General features: G+C 36.7%; 3 protein-coding genes across 7 annotated transcripts in view; 2 read left to right on the top strand and 1 right to left on the bottom strand.

Annotated features, from left to right (window-relative positions):
- LOC306882221 (vinculin-like) overlaps positions 1-12,695 on the top strand; it is a 42,397-nt gene extending 29,702 nt beyond the window's left edge. The window contains exons 12-22 of one of the 2 annotated variants that reach the window (XM_079436713.1): positions 1,195-1,394; positions 1,683-1,811; positions 3,099-3,248; positions 5,460-5,568; positions 5,658-5,960; positions 6,048-6,172; positions 6,252-6,437; positions 8,829-9,020; positions 10,324-10,527; positions 10,608-10,712; positions 10,791-12,688. In XM_079436713.1, the coding sequence (XP_079292839.1) occupies positions 1,195-1,394; positions 1,683-1,811; positions 3,099-3,248; positions 5,460-5,568; positions 5,658-5,960; positions 6,048-6,172; positions 6,252-6,437; positions 8,829-9,020; positions 10,324-10,527; positions 10,608-10,712; positions 10,791-10,937 (1,850 nt within the window). In that variant the 3' untranslated portion in view covers positions 10,938-12,688. Of the gene's footprint in view, positions 1-1,194; positions 1,395-1,682; positions 1,812-3,098; positions 3,249-5,459; positions 5,569-5,657; positions 5,961-6,047; positions 6,173-6,251; positions 6,438-8,828; positions 9,021-10,323; positions 10,528-10,607; positions 10,713-10,790 lie in introns of both variants that reach the window. The other variant, XM_079436712.1, reaches the window with a different exon arrangement.
- Positions 12,696-12,702: 7 nt separating this feature from the next.
- On the bottom strand, positions 12,703-18,643 carry ap3m1 (adaptor related protein complex 3 subunit mu 1). Of its 3 annotated transcripts, XM_079436716.1 has the most exons (10): positions 18,426-18,643; positions 17,974-18,063; positions 16,970-17,250; positions 16,608-16,779; positions 16,395-16,532; positions 15,694-15,779; positions 14,993-15,126; positions 14,678-14,885; positions 14,416-14,560; positions 12,703-13,798 (listed from the first exon to the last, which is right to left on the bottom strand). In XM_079436716.1, exons 3-10 carry the CDS (start codon positions 17,240-17,242, stop codon positions 13,698-13,700), a joined length of 1,257 nt encoding a protein of 418 aa, XP_079292842.1. In that variant the 5' UTR covers positions 17,243-17,250; positions 17,974-18,063; positions 18,426-18,643; the 3' UTR covers positions 12,703-13,697. The 3 variants fall into 3 exon arrangements, with proteins under 3 accessions (XP_079292842.1, XP_079292843.1, XP_079292844.1); XM_079436717.1 differs by lacking the exon at positions 17,974-18,063 and having other exon boundaries at positions 12,836-13,798; XM_079436718.1 differs by lacking the exon at positions 17,974-18,063 and having other exon boundaries at positions 12,840-13,798; positions 18,337-18,643.
- Positions 18,306-20,140, top strand: part of LOC306882224 (adenosine kinase-like) — a 188,806-nt gene continuing 186,971 nt past the window's right edge. For both annotated transcript variants that reach the window (XR_013785226.1, XM_079436721.1), the window contains exon 1: positions 18,306-18,808. The gene's annotated coding sequence lies outside the window, so the exon portion shown is untranslated. The remainder of the gene's footprint in view (positions 18,809-20,140) is intronic.

Genomic DNA, 20,140 nt, shown 5'->3' with positions numbered 1-20,140 from the left:
ATTCTCAATTTAAAATCCACCAGAAACGGTGTACTATCTGGGCACCTATGGCTTGTTATCTTAATATACTATAATTTTGGATGCACTCTTCGTCTAATAATGGCATACTTGGATTCTAATATTGCATACTATTTAAGTGGTATGTTAGTACTTTCAAGTGAAGTAAATGTTCGTTATGTAAGTTTGTTATGGAGCAAAAACATATTTTTTAAACCAGCAAGTAGAGATACTATGTAGTGCTAATTTAATAGTGCTGAATTATTAGCCAATCAGTCAAAAAAAAAAAAGTGTACAATTGTCACATTAATGGCTATTTCAAATCATAAAGCAGCTGTTGCCCTCCATTTGGTAAAATGAATGAATCATGAATGCATGAATATATCCACACAAAACAAATGACTGTAAGTGTGTTTGAAAGAAAAGCATAGTAGGCTGTCTAGGGCTAATTAACATAATTATGTAATAATTACAAAATTATTTCTCACAACCACCCATTTTATAAATTTAGTGTTTAAAGATGAACATTTTAGTGCAAAATAATTGAAATGATTGAGTTAAAATGGATTTTTATAGTTTTTAGTTTAAATGTGGCTTGAAAAAAAATGTTTCTATTATTATTGTGGCTTCTTCTTAAAGGGATAGTTCACCCAAAATTGACAATTCTGTCATGAATTACTCACCTTCATGCCGTTCCAAACCAGTATAACATCTAGGTTGAAGATTTGACACGGAAGAGAAGAAATTGTTGAATAAAGTTGTTATTTTTGTTTTCTTTGCGCACAAAAAGTGTTCTCGTAGCTTCATAAAATTACAGTTGAACCACTGATGTCACATGGACTATTTTAACAATGTCGTTTCTACCTTTCCTGACCTTGAACGTGGTAGTTGTGTTGCTGTCTTCAGGGTCAGAAAGCTCTCAGATTTCATCAAAAATATCTTAATTTGTGTTCTGAAGATGAACTAAGGTTTTACGGGTTTGGAACGACATGAGGGGGAGTAATTAATGACATTTAATGATGAATGATTTTTGGGTGAGCAATTTGTTGGTTAATTTCCCTGAAGAGACTGTCTGTTTGTCCAAAAAGTAGTATAATGAAACCTGGGAATTTGGGAAACCTGTTTGATCGTTTCAGCTAGAAATGACATATTTCACCATTAAATTTTAATGGGAGCTTGTCATGTCTCTGTCTGTAGGCCAGGCTGCCATACGGGGGCTGATAGCAGAAGGCCGCCGGCTGGCGAACTCTCTACCAGGGCCGTACAGACAGGATCTGCTAGCAAAGTGTGAGCGAGTGGAGCAGCTGATGATGCAGTTGGCAGATCTTGCGGCGCGGGGAGAGGGAGAGAGTCCTCAGGCGCGCGCTGTGGCTGCTCATCTTCTGGAGGCAATTAAAGTAAGGCATCGTGTCCCCCTTTTCTATTAAAAGATCCTGCTATCTTTCTCACACAGCAGGTGTGGGTGAAGCATAATCAGATGTTTGGATCTTCTCAAATGGGAAGTGCAGAGGTCAGATCTGCTGGTACACAAAGCACCAGGGCTTTTAGCTCAATGTAATATATAAGCAAATGCCGCCCTCTGCTGGAACATATTTGCACTACTTCTGCTACAAGCAAATGACATGTTTTTTTGTTTTTTTAATTGTACACATAAATAAATCATCATATCATATTTTTCTTTCAAGGATCTGAAGGCAAAGATGCAGGAAGCAATGACCCAGGAGGTGTCTGATGTTTTCAGTGATACGACCACACCAATTAAACTCCTGGCTGTGGCAGCAATGGCGCCTCTTGAGGCCCCCAACAGAGAGGAGGTCTGTTGAGTATACAACCTGTTTTAAACAGAGTACAGCTTGCTTTTCAGTATCATATCAAATATGCTAATTCACACAAAGCATTCCAAGCTCTAAACCTAATTGTAAAAAGACTTTAGACATTTTTAGAAGTAAATAAACACTTTTATTCTTAGGGTTATTATTTATTTTGAAGAAATCCCAAAAATCATTATTTTATACCTGGTCAGAAATGCATACAATCATACTCATAGTCATTATCATAGTTATTATGTATTGTTATTATAAGCCGGGTTTCCATCCAAAGTTGCGAATTTAACTTGTGTGCAATATTGGAACATCGCATAAAATTTCGTTTCCATCCAACGAATCAAAGAGAACAAAATCATCACTTCCTGGTAAACTGGCACTAAATAGCCTATGGAAAACTAGGATAAGCTACTGAATATAATAATTTTCATATATGAAAAATGACTTGCGCCTCAGAGCGAGCAGACGAAACACAATAAATGCTGTCATTGCTTTCGGAGGTGAATGCTGCTGTTTGGGAACACAGTCGTGTAAGACAATTAGACAACAGAAGTATGTAAGACAACAGAAATACTTTGATGACAGACTTTGCTCAGGCATTTCAGAATGACCAAAACAACATTTCAGATGCTGTGGAACGAGATCAGTCCGCTGCTAGTCAAGTTCAAGTTATCCCGTCTCATAGCGCAGTCACATGACTTTTTTGATGCGCTTGGAGGAATTTATTCGCAAAATGCATTTCCATCTCTCATTATTCGCATTAACCCTTTTTTGCACAAGTCAAAAATCACCTCAAGCGAGCGTAAAAACTTTTTTTGTGAATTAAGGGATTTTTGATCAAAATTTGGCGTTTCTATCACTCGTTTCTCATGCGATAAATTACAAAATGCGCATTAAAACAGGGTGAAGGAAACACAGCTAGTGTTATCTAATACTAAAACCATAAAAAAAAAAATATTAAGTTACTTGGGAAAAAAAACTAATTAGCATTAACTAAAATAAAATATAATAAAATTTTATTGCCAAGGCAACATTTCTCATTTTTGTTTAGTTTAACTTGAATAACTAAAACTAAGCTAAAAATAATAAAAAATATATATATATAGACATATAAAATACTAAAATGACAAAACCAACAAAAATTACTAAAACTTTTAAATTACAGTGAAAGCAAAATGTAAAAATGAAATTTTTATTCAAAATATTAACAAAAACTATAAACAGAATTATTAATTATAAAATAATAATTATAATTAATTTAGTATTTTTCCCCTCTAGGTCTTTGAAGAAAGGGCGTCTAACTTTGAGAATCATGCCAGTAGACTGGGTGCTACAGCAGAGAAGGCCGCTGCTGTGGGAACAGCCAATAAGAGCACAGTTGAAGGCATCCAGGCGGCTGTGAAATCAGCCAGAGATCTAACACCTCAGGTATGCAGCTCACATATGTATATGTCTGGACGCCCAACTCTGTGCTTATGCCAGAGCTACTTTAAGGGCACATAAAGGAGTGCTTGGCCTGATACCTGGACATTAGCCAAAGTATCAAATCTCCAGGGACATTCAAGCTTTTTGATGCCAGATACTACCAAATATGATGATCTTGAGTGAGACCTCATTCTTAAAATAAGTCTGTGTGAGAAAAGTATTGAGTGTTAAATTACGAGGATGTTTCTAAAGTAACTAGCTTTTATGTTGTCACAGCACTAAAGTCAAAATAAATTAGCTTTTTCATCACGGGAATAAATTACACTGTAAAAAATATTGAAATACAAAATTTATTTAGAATTTTAATGATATTTCACAGCATTACAATTTTACTGTATTTTGACCAAATAAATGGCGAGCATAAGAGACCCTTTAAAAAAATATTAAAACATTTTACAGACCCCTAACTTTTGGACAACAAATTATTTTTGCAATTTAAGAAATATAAACCTTTAAAAAAAAAAATCTTTATTTCTTTGTTAAAAAGTGGGACTTTACACATTACTACAAGTTTTTTTTTACTGTTTATTAAAACGGAGTGACTATTTACACTTAGTGCAAATAGCCCGCCTCGTTGGCAGAGACTATTTATGCAAACTCGGCCCACCAACGTGTGATTGGGATAGTCAACATTAAAAAAACAGTTGTAGTTTATCAGTTCCAGTGGTGTAGATGGTAAAGTGTGTGCTATGGTCTTTTTGACGCGATCAACCCGGGTTCGAACACGCCTTTTACCAAACTTTTATTTTTCCCTTTTCAAATCTATCACATCATAAAGGCATTTATTTTAATTATCAAAAAGTTGAAAATAAAGTATCGGGTAGGGTTAGGGTAGGTGCAGGGAGGGCGTTATTGTACCAGTAAGGTGGCATCCATTTACAGTTTTTCTCGATTGCTAAAACACTATAACCAGGCTTTTGAACTAAAATTTCAAAACCATAGCGCCTTTTTTCAAAAAGCACACCCATTTTGCTGAACTATAAACACTATTCCCTGCTTTAACGCATGAGTCAGATTTGGTGAACTGTTACTGCAAAACTCTACACACAAATCCCTACATTTCTCAGTGCTTACACCATAGGATCATTTAGAAAGCACTAGCATTCAATATTGTTCACTCAAGTCTGCACAGTTTGAGCTCAATTAGCACACAGTTACCCAAGTGGAAACACTAGGAGTCAAAATATATCTTCTGCGTTTCAGTAGGCCTACAGTAACTGTCATCTAAACTATCGCCATAGTTTGCCTCAGGTAATACTACACAGTTTTCTAGTCATGGTGAAAAAACAACTAAACATTTTGACCAGTGAGGCTCACACAATGACAAAAATACTTTATATTTTGGTGACCTTGGCCAAATTACAGACACGATAACTAGGTTTTTAAGCATGAATGAAATGTTTTGGGTGAGTAACTACTTTTTGTAGACATGCAATAAAGTTCTGAAGTTCCAGCAAACAGTTGTGACATTTGCACTCACAGTTTAGAGAATGTTAGGACTGTTTCGGAAAATGTGCCAAAGCAATTGAGAAAAACTGTAAATTGAGAAATAAAACATTTGGGAAGTACCGCACTTATAACCGGTTTCTGTAGTATTGTTTTGAATTGATCTCATCAGTGTGTAAAACTGTGTTGTAGTGCGTGTGTTTTTGACTGTTTGTGTGTCATGTCTCAGAGCAAAGTTTGGTTTTTCAGCAAGATTGAGTTGTTTTGAGTGGAGAGCTTCATTTTGACCTGAATATAGGATGTTTGGGGAATTGAGTTAGAAGTTATGGATTCGTGTTTACTGTTTTGAGAATACGAGGCATAGTTTCAAGAAATGTGTTTAAGCAATCGAGAAAAACTGTAATAATTTGAGTGAAAATTATAATTTACACTCAATACGTTATTATTGCATACTGTTTTATAATGTACTATAATACTGAAGTGCAGATAATTGCCACTATTTGCAACAAGTAGTATAAATAGCAGAAAATCCTGCTATTTTAACACAGTGTAAATAGAATCTATAGCTATTTACTCTTAGTGCAAATAGCCGCTGCCTTATTAAACATTTTACCAATAAAGGCTCTCAGAATGAGTACTATTAAACTAGTTGTAATCTTGTTTGTTTGTTTGACATGTTTATCTAACTTTTGCTGTACTCATGAGCAGGTCACTTCTGCTGCACGCATTTTGCTGAAGAACCCTGGCAACCAGGCTGCATATGAACACTTTGAGACCATGAAGAACCAATGGATTGACAACATTGAAAAAATGACCAGTAAGCAAAAACTCGTATCACATAAAATATTTACCAAATATTTTCAAATCCTTCAAATATTTCAGTCTTTATTTCAATCTTTATTTCAGGTCTTGTGGATGAAGCCATTGACACGAAATCCCTCTTGGATGCATCAGAGGAGGCCATTAAGAAAGACATTGATAAATGTCGGGTGGCAATGGCTAACGTTCAGCCCCAGATGTTGGTTGCAGGGGCAACCAGCATTGCCCGGCGGGCTAACCGGGTCCTTCTGGTGGCCAAGCGGGAAGTGGAGAACTCAGAGGACCCTAAATTCAGAGAACTGGTCAAAGCTGCTTCAGATGAACTTGGTAGAACAATCTCACCCATGGTTATGGCCGCTAAAGCCGTGGCAGGAAACATCCAGGATCCAGGTCTTTTTTTTGTAAATGTTCCGGATACATTTATAGAAAACAATTTCTCCTATTACTGACAGATTTTTTTTTTCTCCTATTGATTAGGTTCACAAAAGAGCTTCCTGGACTCTGGCTACAGGATCTTGGCTGCTGTTGGGAAAGTCAGGGAAGCCTTCCAGCCTCAGGAGCCTGACTTTCCACCTCCACCTCCAGACCTTGATCAGCTGCATGTAAGTGAAATTAAAGTGTCAAATCAGGCATTAAAGGGACAATTCTGTCATCATTTGCTCACCCATATGATTCTATCAGGTCAGTGATGATCAGGCTCCCCCCAAACCGCCCCTCCCAGAGGGAGAGGTTCCTCCCCCGAGACCTCCACCTCCAGAGGAGAAAGATGAGGAGTTCCCAGAGCAGAAAGCCGGTGAGATGGTGAGCGAGCCGATGATGGTTGCGGCCAGGCAGCTACACGACGAGGCCCGTAAATGGTCCAGTAAGGTAAGTAGAACTCTTATGTTTTAGACACAAAACCATTCCTTGTAGTTCTTTAGAAATACATTATGGCTCAAAAGTTTGGGGTCAGTAAGATTTGTATTTTTGCCCGGCGGGCTAACCGGGTCATTCTTGAGCAGCAAATCAGCATATTAGATTGATTACTGAAGGCTAATATGACACTAAAGACTGGAGTGATGGCTGAGAAAAATTCAGCTTTGCCATCACTGGAATAAATGACTTTTTATAATATCTAAAAACAGGGAAAAATTTATTTTGACTTGTAATAATATTTAACAATAATTTTTACAGTATTTTTAAACTAAAAATGCAGCATTGGTGAGCATAAGACTTCTTTAAAAACAACAACAACAAAAAGTCTTACCAACCCCAAACTTTTAAACAGTAATGTATTGTAAATAAAACACAATAATAAATACTTTTAAATAATTAGAATTAAAAAATAAACTGAATCTCACAAAGACTGTCAAGATGAAATGACAAAGTTAATGAAAAAACTAAATGATGTGTTCAAGTGTTTGAGATGCGCTTTGTGGACTGGTCTGCTTTTTAGGATTGTGAAATGTTGCCTTTGTTGAAATCTGAATGTTTTTGTTGTCTTTAACCTGAAATGTGGAAATCTCTGTGATGATTCCAGTTTCAGGGGGAAAAAAGAACGGAAACTGTCATCTATGAAAGAAATGTTTGCATGCTCTAACGTTTTAACAAGTAGACTCATTTTTTTTTTTACCAAAGTGAAGGAGCAATACATGACTTTTCTTCGCAGCTTTACCCAAAAAGAGCTCCTGCTATGAAACGAGACAGACAGGACTACCTGAGTTAACTTTAACTAATGGGAAATGTCTTCTTCAGTGGATGTGATATCAACTGGAACTAGTGCAGAGCTGATACAAGCTCATTACAAAGGCTTGTGTCGGTGCTAGAAGGTGATGTAAGCAATAATGCTTCCAATCAGGTGACCATAGTGAAAGCCCACTGGGTGGGTTTGACTTACTGGTTGTGTCGTTGTCCTTTTGTGGGATGTTTCTGTGCTATTTCTTATATTTCTATAATAGTTGAACAGTTCCTTCATGGCTTTGTCTTGGTCCTTTTGAAAACTCTTTGATCTCTTGCGTGTTAACATGGTCTTTCCCTGTTTGTATCTACACACAGCCCCCTTTATTGCCAGTTTAGTTATTATAATATTCACTTTACTAAACTGAATACAGTGTAAAAATGAGGAATAGCTGTATTATTGAAATACTGAGATATTGCAGATAGATAGACAGATACGCTACTATTCAAAAGTTTAGGGTCGGAAAGATTTTTTTGTTTTTTGAGTCTCTTATGCTCACTAAGGCTGCATTTATTTGTTTAAAAATAAAGTAGAACAGTAATATTGTGAAATATTTTTTACAGTTTTAAATAAATGTTTTTTATTTTAACATATTTTAAAAAGAAATGTATTACAGTGATGGCGAATCTGAATTTTCAGCAGCCATTACTCCAGTCTTTAATGTCACATGATCTTTCAGAAATCATTGTAATATGCTGATTTGGCGCTCAAGAAACATTTTCCTATTATTATCAATGTGGAAAGCAGTTTTGCTGCTTAATATTTTTGTGTAAACTACAACAATTATTTAGGATTATTTTATGAATAGAAAGGGGAAAAAACAGCATTTATTTCATTTTATTTAGCACTTATATTAATCGTTTGTAATATTATAAATGTCTTTACTGTCATTTTGATCCATTAAAAATAATAAATAAATATATAAAATAAAATAAACTTTAAACCCCAGACTTTTGAATGCTAGTGTTCATGGAAATTACGGTCTATACGACTAACTATTTTGGCAGCTATAAATGGCTTTTTTTTGTGAGAACAGTCTCTATGAAATATGTTTTAAAAATCTTTATTCAGTAATAATGAATGATTGGAAAAGTTAAAAGAAAACAAATCAAGGCAATTTAAGGACAGTCTATACAAAATAATTTACTAGGAGTATTTTTATCTTAAGTATCATTCAATTTGAAATATAAAGTCATTGTAACACAATCTGTCAAAGCTGCTTTTTTATGGCGAACCCATCATGTATTTCATCATATCTTGTTGGGGGCTTTGCTTGTTTGCTCTGTGTCCAAATGACCCACCCAGTTTCTATCCTCAACTTTAAGTGAGAATAGATCAGTTACATGATTTTCAGTTGACATTATAAACTCTGTGGCAGACGTTACCCAGCAGGATCCAGAATGCTGCCCCTCCCAGCTATCCTAAACCCAGATGTTCCCACAATCATGTCCTGGGAATCTCCTTGCAGTGCCTCTCGTACTAACTCTGTCCTTCTTTCTCCATGCTGGCTCCTTCCTCCCCCTCCTTCCCAGCCTCCCCAGCCTGAAGTGACAGACGAGGGTTTTGAGGCCGCTGAGGCAGAAGTAGATATAGACGATGAGGATGAATTCACAGACAACGAGGATGATTTTGAGCCAGAGCTGCTCTTAATGTCTTCCAATCAGACAGTTAACCAGCCCATTTTGGCCGCTGCGCAGTCTTTGCACCAGGAGGCTCGCAAGTGGTCCAGTAAGGTACTCCGTTTTCTGGCCCTGGCAGGCCGCAGCATCCCTTCTGCATCCAGATATTACTGTGGGAATGCTGAAACCAGATAGCTGCTGCTGCTGCTTCACACTTGGGTCCGGTGTGTTTTTTTGCTGCTGGGGTTGCCAATGACCGCGACTGGAATGGCAAGTTTGTTGTGCATTTCTTGGACAAACTGATACTGGCTTCACAAGTCACTTCCCTGCTCATTTCTGATAGTTTTCACGCCTCTGTGCCCCGATTTGAACGAGGAGCCATTCACTCAACCGCTGCTGCCAAACACTGCTTTTGCCAACCTGTGAAGCCATGGATGACAGTTTCCCAATGACTTCGGAATTACAAGTGTTGAAGTCATGTCACATGCCTGTTTGTTTGTTGCACACTTTTTCTAACCATTTTACATGATCCATATCAAAGCCATTGTAGGATGTTTCGTTTTAACACACAAACTTTGCATGCCTGTGTATAAACATAACTGTCTCACTAAAGGATCATGCAGAATTCTACTCAAGTTATTTTTTTTATGAATAATTATGATTTATTCATTAGATGGGCACCATATTGTTGACAACCTGGAGGAAAATACATTAGATTCTACGGAGTCCCTAAATTTACGTTTGCAGAAAAAAAATGCCCTCAGAGTTTCTTGTGCACACAGGAGGACTATGGAAACTTATTTCCGTCACAGATAAAAAAAAAAAAGGCATAATTTTTATTGTATAATCGTACAAACTTTTTTCTTGCAAATGTGAGATATAAACTCAGAATTTCAAAAAAAAAAGAGCTTCCATACTTTCTGACATGTACGAGAAACTTGTATGTGCAAACAAAAAAATTTAATGATGGGAAACTTTTGCACCCACATCAGAAAAGTATATTTATATCAATAATAAGCATGCAAATGCACAGAAAAAAATTCTTGTTCACGTGCATTTGCTTCTCATATTTTGTCCTACAAATGTGACTTCAGGAGACATATGATAAACCTACACTAATTTCAATAAGGCATGACTGATGTGCGCTAGATGAAAATGACATTATTCTAAACACTATTTGTTCGTCTTTGTGCCATTTTAAAATATTAGAGATAGACGTGAGATACATAGAGCTCATCATCAATCACAGATTGATAACAGGCAAAAATTATCTAAATAAACAGTAACCAACTCTATAGGAACAGTTGGATTTTTGTAGTAATTTTAGATTTTACCCGTGTTTGCCAAAGTACGTCTGTAATCAAACCCTTATTTTAAGTCCTTATGCTATGTCCACATGGGTGTTTTTTCCTCTTAGGGTAACGACATCATTGGAGCAGCTAAGCGCATGGCCCTGCTCATGGCGGAGATGTCTCGTCTTGTGCGTGGAGGCAGTGGAAATAAACGTGCCCTCATTCAGTGCGCCAAGGACATCGCCAAGGCCTCCGATGAGGTCACACGGTTGGCTAAAGAGGTAGCCAAGCAATGCACCGACAAACGGATTCGCACAAACCTCTTGCAGGTCAGTGGCGCAAATATCAGTAGTAGTAGAGAACTGATTTGCAAATTTCTCCTTTGTGAACTCTGTAATGTTTATTCCAGGTTTGTGAGCGTATCCCAACTATTAGCACTCAGCTGAAGATCCTGTCCACAGTAAAGGCCACTATGTTGGGACGCACAAACATCAGTGAGGAAGAATCTGAGCAGGTGAGGACACAAGGCACATCTTTAATGAAGGATTTACTGGATTGGATTGGAATTAAAATGATTGTGTTTGGTCCTAAGGCCACCGAGATGCTTGTGCACAATGCGCAGAACCTCATGCAGTCCGTGAAGGAGACGGTCAGAGAAGCAGAAGCTGCCTCTATCAAGATCCGCACAGACGCAGGATTCACTCTTCGCTGGGTCCGAAAGACCCCCTGGTACCAGTAAACTGAGGTCTAGTTGATTTCCATTAGCAATCTGCATCCTTGCCTTTTCAAACGTCTGAGATCTGATAAGGGGTGGCAGGTGGAGAGAAAGCACCCTGTCTGATTCTTACATTTTTGGACATCAGTGTCCGGCTCCAGTTTTGGGGTGAATGGTAATACTTATTTTTATTTACTTGCTTGTATGGGTACTTGGTACACCTCCGCTGCTCCTTACGGAGACTATTTTTGTCCTGAAAGTTTGCTGTTGTTACCTTTATCTCACACTACTGAGGTATAGTGTAGGAGTATACAGGAAGCTAATTTTTAAATATATATTTTTGGTATGCTGGGTTTCCAAATTCCAGGTATATATATATATTTTTTGCATGAAGTTGTTTTCTATTTTGTATTGGAGAAAAACGGCATGATGCCTCTCTCGAACAATGTTGGAGTTCATGATGAAATTTACTTTAAATTAGTTTTTGACAATTAAATTTTCTTATTGAAAATGTATATATTTATATTTCTTATATTTCTTCAGAACATTATCACAGATCACTTTTTAGTCGCAAATATACACCATGTACAATGTTGCAAGTTTTACTTTGCTATTCAAAAACCTTATGGCTGGTTGTTTTTGAGTTATAATTCACTATAATTAACTGTTCTTCGCTCATATTTATAATGAACTTATGCTTAGTTATTTATTAAATATGATATTGCCTTTTTTAATGGGTCGTGCCATTACAGAGATGTATTTTGCGTGGCATGGTTGATGCCAAAGACTTAGTTTTTTTTACACTTAATATCCATTAGCTATCAAAAAACACATCTATCATGTAAATCTACACAGACATGCGAAAGCTTGGATAGTTACCACTGAAATTCTTTATACTTCATTCACACTAAAGTTTGTGAGAGAGTGAATGATTATTTTAACTTGTTAAAAGAAAAGCACAAACCTCACAACAGTTGAACTGTTCTCTCTTAGCTCAGTCTTTTTACAGTTTACAGCTGTAATGTTGACATTTCTCTGTGTGATTGTGTTTGCAGTTGTATTATATTGATGATGGAACTGTCTTAATGTTTTTACGCATTTAAACAGAATGGGTAACAAGACCCAGGTGGCTTGTTTATATGCGATACCTATGAGTTTGGAGATGCAGTTTACCCAAAAATGAAAACTCTATCAACACCCTCATGTTGTTCTAAAACTGAAAATGTTTTTTGTCAATGACTTTCAAAGTATGGGCAAAAATTGAGATATTTTTCAAAATACCTTCTTTTGTGTTCCAGTCATACAGAAGGACATGAGGGTGAGTAAACTGCAGATTTTTAGTTTTTGTGTGATCTACCGTTTTAAGGACAGTAAATTTACAGTATAGAATCAAATGTGTGGAAATTGTGCAGTCATACTATGAAAAACCCAGTAGCACAAGCTCATCACCATTATTAGCTGAAGATGCACTCTGAATTCTCTGTACAGCTACAAGAACACCATCATGATGTTTCACTGCCTTGCATTCACTTAAAAACTCTTATCTGCAACATATACATTTGAAAGAGTATCTTTTCAGCCCCCAATATAGTGCCTCATTGTGAAAGTTTACAGGGCTGTATTTGTATGTGTAATAGCATGTAGTGGGTTCTGATGACATTTAGAAAGGGTGAAATTACTGCTTTGTGAATGTATATACGACACTAATGTTGACTTTTTCAGTGTCACATAGAAAAATCATCTTATGTGCCTCAGATTAATAAAAAAATTCTGTTAAGGTGTTTTGTTTGGATACTTCATTCCCCAAATATGTCAGTAAAGGGACAAGTTACTTTCTAATTTTGTCAAACAAATTCAAGTGAAGCTATAATAAACAGGTATTACTCAGAAGTGGAAACACACACACAAAAAAGACCTCATTTTGTTCGCAAACTTTATAAATCTAAAGGCTTTTGGTTTAAATACATATCTTAAAATGCAATTATGCAGTTCCCTTGACATTTTACAAAATAATGCAATTGTGTGTCCTTGTGTGCAAATCCTCAAAGCTTCATTAAGGTGGCAGAGCTGCATATCTACCGTATCAGTGCAGGTCAGTGCAACAGAACGGATTTTATCACTTAAGCTCATAATGGCTCCATAGTGCTTGTATGTGGCAAACTACTTTAAGTGTAAATTGTCTCTCAAGCAGATACAGCTTCTATTCACCTCTGAGCAGTGATGTGCTTGTGTAGTAGATTGCATCATTGTAAATATGTCCTGCTATAAGCATGACTGTTCTTTTAAAGAAAGGCCATTTGAGTGTGTGAGGCCTTCTCAAAGTATTTTTTTTTTTCATTCAAAGGCCACTGAAAAGGCAAATAAAAAATAAGGCCTGTGAATGTGCAGAAACTCACAAGTATTGTTTTGTGACAATATGAAAGACTGTAGAGCAGTATTGCGATTAATATATTGTGTTTCTGGCAAAGATTTACCGTACCTTAAATCTAACATAATGCAGTTTTAATACATTAATGGAATGTTGTTGATATGAAGTGAAAGATTCCCAAAGCAAATGCTCTCCCAATACTATCCAGTGGAAAGATTTTCATGTCTTGCAAATTGCCAGTAACTTCCCACAAAACAAGAAAGATAAATATTACAATAACAAATGTAACTGCCATGTTTTAAAAAAAAAAATAATGGAAATTGTGCACAAGGTTGCAATCCTGTATGATTTGTCACTGAGAAAATGGCACCTCTTATAAACTTTTGGCATATCCTTGTGATACTCTGCAGTTGACCTCATGTCCTGACCTGGAACTTCCCAGCTTTGGTCACATATTTCACACCCTTGAATGGTTTATATTTCTCTCCGTACATGTCTAGACGATTGACTTTCAGTCCTGTGAAGCAGAAGAGAGAGTGAAGTACGCATAACTGTATTTATATAACACATTTTAAAACAGTGCTTCAAGGCACTTTACATAAGTCTGAAAATATGATTTTTGTTTTTAGGATTAGGATAGGAAAAGTGAAGGTACACAATTTCAAAGTCATTGTCCAAATAAGCAAATTTGTCTCTCCTTCTCTACAAAAGATCAGATTTATTTCAATATCATTCTCAATGCTCATTGAATCATATGAGCATCAGAGTTTAGACAAACTTGTATAGCTTTAACACTTAATAGAAAGTTCAAAAGCATTTATTTGAAATAGAAAGGTTTTGTATCATTAAAAATGTCTTTACTGTCACCTTTAATCAATTGAATGTATAAAAATAAAAGTAGTCTTTTTAAAAAAGGACCCTAAACCATTGATGGCATTTCAGCGATTACATACAAACATGTGGAAGGAAATGAAACATTTAGAAGAAAAAAAAATAAGTGAACAAATAGGAAATGAAATAGGGTTACAGCAGCCTATTGTGCTTTTTAAAAGCATGTTAATAACAACAGTGCTTTATCACAAGGTCCTGCTGGCAATGAATAACGACCAAAGCTGATAAAGAACCGCAGCCTACCTGAGATGGCTAACTGCTGGATTTTCAGGTCAATGTTCAGACTTGGGTTCTCCTCTGGTTTAGGAGCTCCAGACTGCAGACTTAGACTTCCTTTCAGATTGGGAAGCTTCTGGGGGTTAAGTTTCCCTATATCCCACACCAAAAGCTACAAGACAACAGTCAGAACAATTAGCCAAATATAGGGTTTCAAATGATCAGCAGCTGTGACATTGCTAAAATAACACAACTACAATAAATCAATGAAAATGGAATTGCATTTGACCTTCTTGACAGGGTCATAGTTATAGGTTCCCTGAGTTGCATTGAGGTTGGCACTGAGAACCTCTTTGGGCAAGTGTACGGTCACTACCAAACACTCCACAGTCTTTCCCATGGTCTGCTTAGGACCCACAGTGATGTCCAGTCTTCCTGAAGATCCAGTCTCAAAGAAACTGATGTTCTGCTTCACATATACCGGGATTGCTACAAGGCTGCAAAAACAGGTAAAAAAACTTTTAAGGGGCAATATCTAAATATATTTCATACATGTTTTAGGTTTATGGTTAAACTATTTTCTCCAGAACTATACTCTGCTTACTTCTGCGCACTGATATGATACGACATGAGCTGAAAGTTTCCATCGGGGGGAATGAAAGAGATAACTCTTTCACTTTCCCATCTCTTATAACGGACGCACGGATGAAAACTCACGTCATCCAGGAGCCTGGGGTTCTGTGGACAACATACAGTTTGGTAAAAAAGACCACATGTCATATTGTCCCTTGATTAATATGGGATCATAAAAGCTGCATGCCTAATACATTTAAAGTTAGCATAATGTTAAAAATAATTTTAGATCAAGTATAGTGTGTATAATGCTTTCTTTTGTTCAAGATACTCAGTCCTCAGGTTCATTACAGGTGCCCAGTGGTGGCACTTGTACTCTGAACTTTTGTTGAATAAGGTCATTGCTAGATACAGATATGGATATGGACAAGATTTTCCAAGGTAGCAGTGAAAATAAAATCTGCATATGCATGTTATAGATCTTACTGTGAACAACTGTCTAACTATGGGTATGTTTCTTTTATTTTTGACCTTGTAATGTTTAAGGAAAATGCCATAATCCAAGTCGTTGCTCTAAATGTTTTATTTCCTGATAAGCCATCATAATACAAATGAAAAGATATGTCGCTACTTCAGTTTCATTGCAACTTTAAATATGGTTGAAGACATAGCAAATTAAAATATATCCCAAAAGAAAAAAAAAAAGAGATGAATATGAATATGTGCTCTCACCATAAATGAAAGAGTAAGGTCTGGCATTCCAGAGAGCTTGACACAAGCATCAATAGCTCCCTGGATTTCTGCAAAGACTGTAGTTCCTGAAACAGAAGAGAAACCCAATATCAACCGCATACCTTCAGAATTATGTATTCACGTGAACCAGCATTTCCCAATCCCAGTCTGTAAGTGCCCTTGCGAAGTGGACATCACCAGATATTCCGCCATGATTCCAGTTCGAAACGAGTGTATGTGTTCCATACAAAGGGCTTTAAAGAGTGCGAGACGTAAATTTAAATAGTATTTATTTACAGAGGTATATTATGTCACACTTCTCTAGAAAGTTTCCTCTGTGTGTGAAGACGCTGCGCAGCGCAAATCCATTAATGAATAAAAACTTCAATGGATTTTTTAAAAAATCTTTTCATTTACATTATTGACACACTATTTTCCTTTTTTGATATTGTGCAGTTGCTTTTACACCATTTACATTGTAAAAAGCGCTATATAAATAAAGGTGACTTGACTTGATTTCCCCTGCTCAGGGAGTAGGGATCTTGTCAATCAGAACACAGTTCATGCACGTAGCTCACTTCTAACGAGCTAATTATCTGAATCAGGTGTGTTAACTAAGAGAGACATACAAAATACTGGGATTGGGAGCCGCTGATCTGAACAATCTAACTGTGAAATTAAAGTACCACAAACAGTCTTACCAGACTTATCCAGGATGGCATCGATTTCTTCCACCACATCAAAGTAAGCCTCATTATTTGTATATTTCACACCTGCTCTTCTCCATGGGATAGTGGAGAGCTGACCAGTAGGGAGTGTTTCACCAACATTACTACTGCCTGAGGATTATGAATCAGTTAGATTCTCAACATCACGTAGCCATGAACAAAATACTCCGGAATGTGTTGTTTTACCTGTGATGGTGTTGACCATCGACCGCAGGATTGTGGGAGGTCTGATGAGTTCTTTCAATATGTTGGATTCTGTAGCGAGGGGGAAGCCGTTATCCAACATTTCCTCCAAGAGCTCATAGACTATGACCATATTGTCATTGATGGTGGTCTCAGAACATTCTCCAAAATAGTCCTGCATAAATGATTATAAAATACCATCATTTATCACATTCTATGCAAGACATCTACAATAAAACGTTCACCAAGTTTGCTGAATAAAAGCATTTATTTCTTAAAATAACTTCTTACTGAACCCAAACTTTTGACCATACTGTATGTTAGCATATACTTTCTACGCCACACTGTCAGTGGGTTATTGATACCTGAAATGTCTCTGCGACTCGATGCAGAAATTCTACCACAAAGAGTGGAGGCACTTCTGTTTGGATGACCGAAACAAAGAAGATCTTCTCACGGTAGATGTTAATGAGATAGTGATGAGGGGTGCGGATGACAGGAGGCACATTGTCAGGTTTCACTGCCTTCTCTCGTGCTTCGAAAAAATAATCGCAGACAGAGCGGCTTACGACACTCTTCCAGTGTTTCTCCAGGAATAAATCGCCAGCATTGTTTATCAGAAACAAGCTGTGAATCATGATGAGGGCTGGAATTTCAACAGGATGAAAATGGGACAATGAGAATGGGAGTCACGGTGCTAACAGCAAGTATGAGCTACTGTTATTCCAGTGTTTGGAGAGAAATATGCCTAGAACATTCAAAGTTTTTAACTTTTTTTTATTTTTTAACACTGGCTATAAAAATAACATTTAAAAAAGGGTTGTTGTGATAAAACTTTAAATGAATAATCAAAATGTACTATGAGAACTATGGGGTAAGCTCACCCACAAATTAATGTCCACGTTTGTTTTAAGCCATTTCTTTGTAATCTGCTTTAAAGTATATCAAAACTAAATCTCTGTATAAGAAATAAAACAATATTCTAATTACTTTCAGTATCTAGGATAGTGACTTTAAAAGATATTACAAATGTATCCCTATTTGATCAATGTTTATCCCATATGATCAATTAAATAATAAAAATAACTATTTTGAAAAAATATTATAATAACCAGGGGTTAGATCTAAATGTTGTTAATGGTTTAATTTCCGGTCCTGAGCTCTCTGCAAACAACTGTATTATCCTATAACATTAAATTAAAACTTCATAACCTAAACGTCTTTCAAATCTATCATAGCAAGATAGGAAGAGTTAACTTATGATATCCTGCGTCTACCGATTATTTGAGATTCATAATTCAGCTGAACAAATACAGACAGTAGGTTGTTCATAACTACACATCTAAACTTATTTCTAAATAAATATTACCTCTAGACAGCTGTCTTGATGAATGTTTTCAGGCAGTATCCCCGCTTGCCAATGTGGCAGATGTTAAGTTACTCCTCCTCGAATCTATGCCTGTCGCGAATTTATATTAAAGTAGATTTAAAACACAAACACTCGCTCCTTGTGAAAAAAAGCTTGAGATCAAAGACGTTCAACGATACCTCTACAAAGCGTGTATTTATTTAAAGTTTATATTAGCTTGGAAGTGTACTTTTTGTTCCGGCAATATACCGGGACAGCTATGTATTTTTTTTTTTTTTTTTTTTTTTAGTTTTTTTTTAAAGCAGTACAAACATTAACAGTTACAATGATACACGCACACAAAAAAATATTAAAGTTACTTACAAATTAATTCATTTGCAGTAGGTTCTTTTAAGCATTTTTGCTATTTGGCTATTAAAGAAACTTGTTAGTCAAGTCTTCGATTCACTCACGTTATTTACCGACTCTCTGAACAGAGAATCGAATGCTTTTATTAGCAGCTCACTCATCGGTCCTCGGCTCATTACAGTTCAAATGGGTCCAAGAGAACGGCTCGGACCGTTTCAGTCCGGTTCGTGAGGAATAGTAACGCAGTGTTGCTAACTTCTTTCAATGGAAAGTAGCTAAAGCCAGTTTGACAACACCGTAGTAACGAACGGTTTTGTGAATCGATTCAGTGAAAAGATTCGATTCATAAGAACTATCCGCCAGATGCTTCATTTAAAGAGCTGGAACTGATGTACAGCTTTGTTGGGTTCCTGCTCATGTTGGTGTAGACTGCAGGGTAATGAGAAGGCAGATGAGATTGCGAAGAGAGAAACTGCATTTGGAAAAGGTGAGGCCAAATCATTAATCAAAAAGGCAGTGAGGGATTTATGGCAGAAGAAGTGGGACCCAGATAAAGGGAGACACTATTATAACATACAAATATCAATAACGGTGGAAACATTTAAAGGGAAGTGTAGAAAAGAGGAAGTGATTCTTGCAAGATTAAGACTTGGACACACAGGATTAAAGTCAACTTTGTATTTAATGACACAACGCGTTTCTGATGAATGTGACAGTTGTAATGTGTTACCAGAAAATGTTGAGCATGTCATTTTGTGGTGCAATAAATATAGTGCAGAGAGGATAATTTTACGTGTCAAGATGTATGGATTAAAACGTGGATGGAATTTGGAAGGGATTTTAGGAAGAAATGAGGGATTGCTGTAGGGCTTCATTTCTTTTTCTAAGAAATACAGGATTAGATCAGAAAATATAGGTAGGTTATAATTCGAAAGGAAATAAAGAGGAAGGGAGGAAAGGGGAAAATAAATTAAGAATATATGTTGTCTTTATTTTTTTTTTAACTAAAGTATATAAAACTCTGATATTATACACTCCTGTACAGTAGGTGGCGGTATGCACCTATAAATGCTGGTTTGCGATCCGCCATCAAACTAAAAGATGCTTAATTCTAGTGATGTTCGGATCATTTTACCGACTCGGACCTTTGCAAACTGCTTATGCCAACTGCTCCCCGGGCGCCGCAGCATAAATGGCTGCCCACTGCTCCGGGTGTGTGTTCACTGCTGTGTGTGTGTGCACGTTGGATGGGTTAAATGCAGAGCACGAATTCCGAGTATGGGTCACCATACTTGGCTGAATGTCACTTCGCTTCACTCACTTTGAGTCTCGTTCAGCAAAATGAACGAATCCCCCCCCCCCCCCCCCCCCCCCGAGTCATTTCGTTCATTTTAGCAAAATATAATTCAAATGTTACGTGTTACTTTCCAAACACATCTACTACTTATACAAACGTTTATCACACTACAAACAATACAAAACTATAATGCTATAAGAAACAGAAAATATTAATTAATTGTTTACCTGGGTCTTTAGTCTATGATTTGCGCACCACCTCTTATCTGACAAGTCTTCGGGTTATGAGTCTTTCGTTCATCGCGTGACAGCCCCATACGCTTAACCAATGCAGTCTGAGTCGGAAAGAGAATTGATTAGTTCATCTCCCGATTCTTCGGGTTTGAGTCGTTTGTTCTTTTGTCACGTGACGTGACAGTTTTGGACAGAGAAATTAGTTCATTTACAACCTTCCTTACAAACGGGTGCAAAGTCTATTATTATTATTATTAGCATTATTATTATTATTTTGATATGATGCTTT

This window comes from Barbus barbus (assembly GCF_936440315.1).
Source record: "Barbus barbus genome assembly, chromosome: 16".
Taxonomy (NCBI): domain Eukaryota; kingdom Metazoa; phylum Chordata; class Actinopteri; order Cypriniformes; family Cyprinidae; genus Barbus; species Barbus barbus.
The sequence above is the reverse complement of the archived record's forward strand: the minus strand, read 5'-3'. Positions and strand labels throughout refer to the sequence as shown.

What these genes read in the sequence shown, in the direction of transcription:
- ap3m1 (XM_079436716.1), bottom strand. Translation starts at nt 17,242, where the DNA reads ATGATTCACAGCTTGTTTCTGATAAACAATGCTGGCGATTTATTCCTG. An exon ending in GATGGTCAACACCATCACAG is followed by an intron (nt 16,533 to 16,607) that starts GTAAAACAACAC and finishes CATAATCCTCAG; the next exon opens with GCAGTAGTAATGTTGGTGAA. An exon ending in CCAGCAGTTAGCCATCTCAG is followed by an intron (nt 13,799 to 14,415) that starts GTAGGCTGCGGT and finishes TCTGCTTCACAG; the next exon opens with GACTGAAAGTCAATCGTCTA.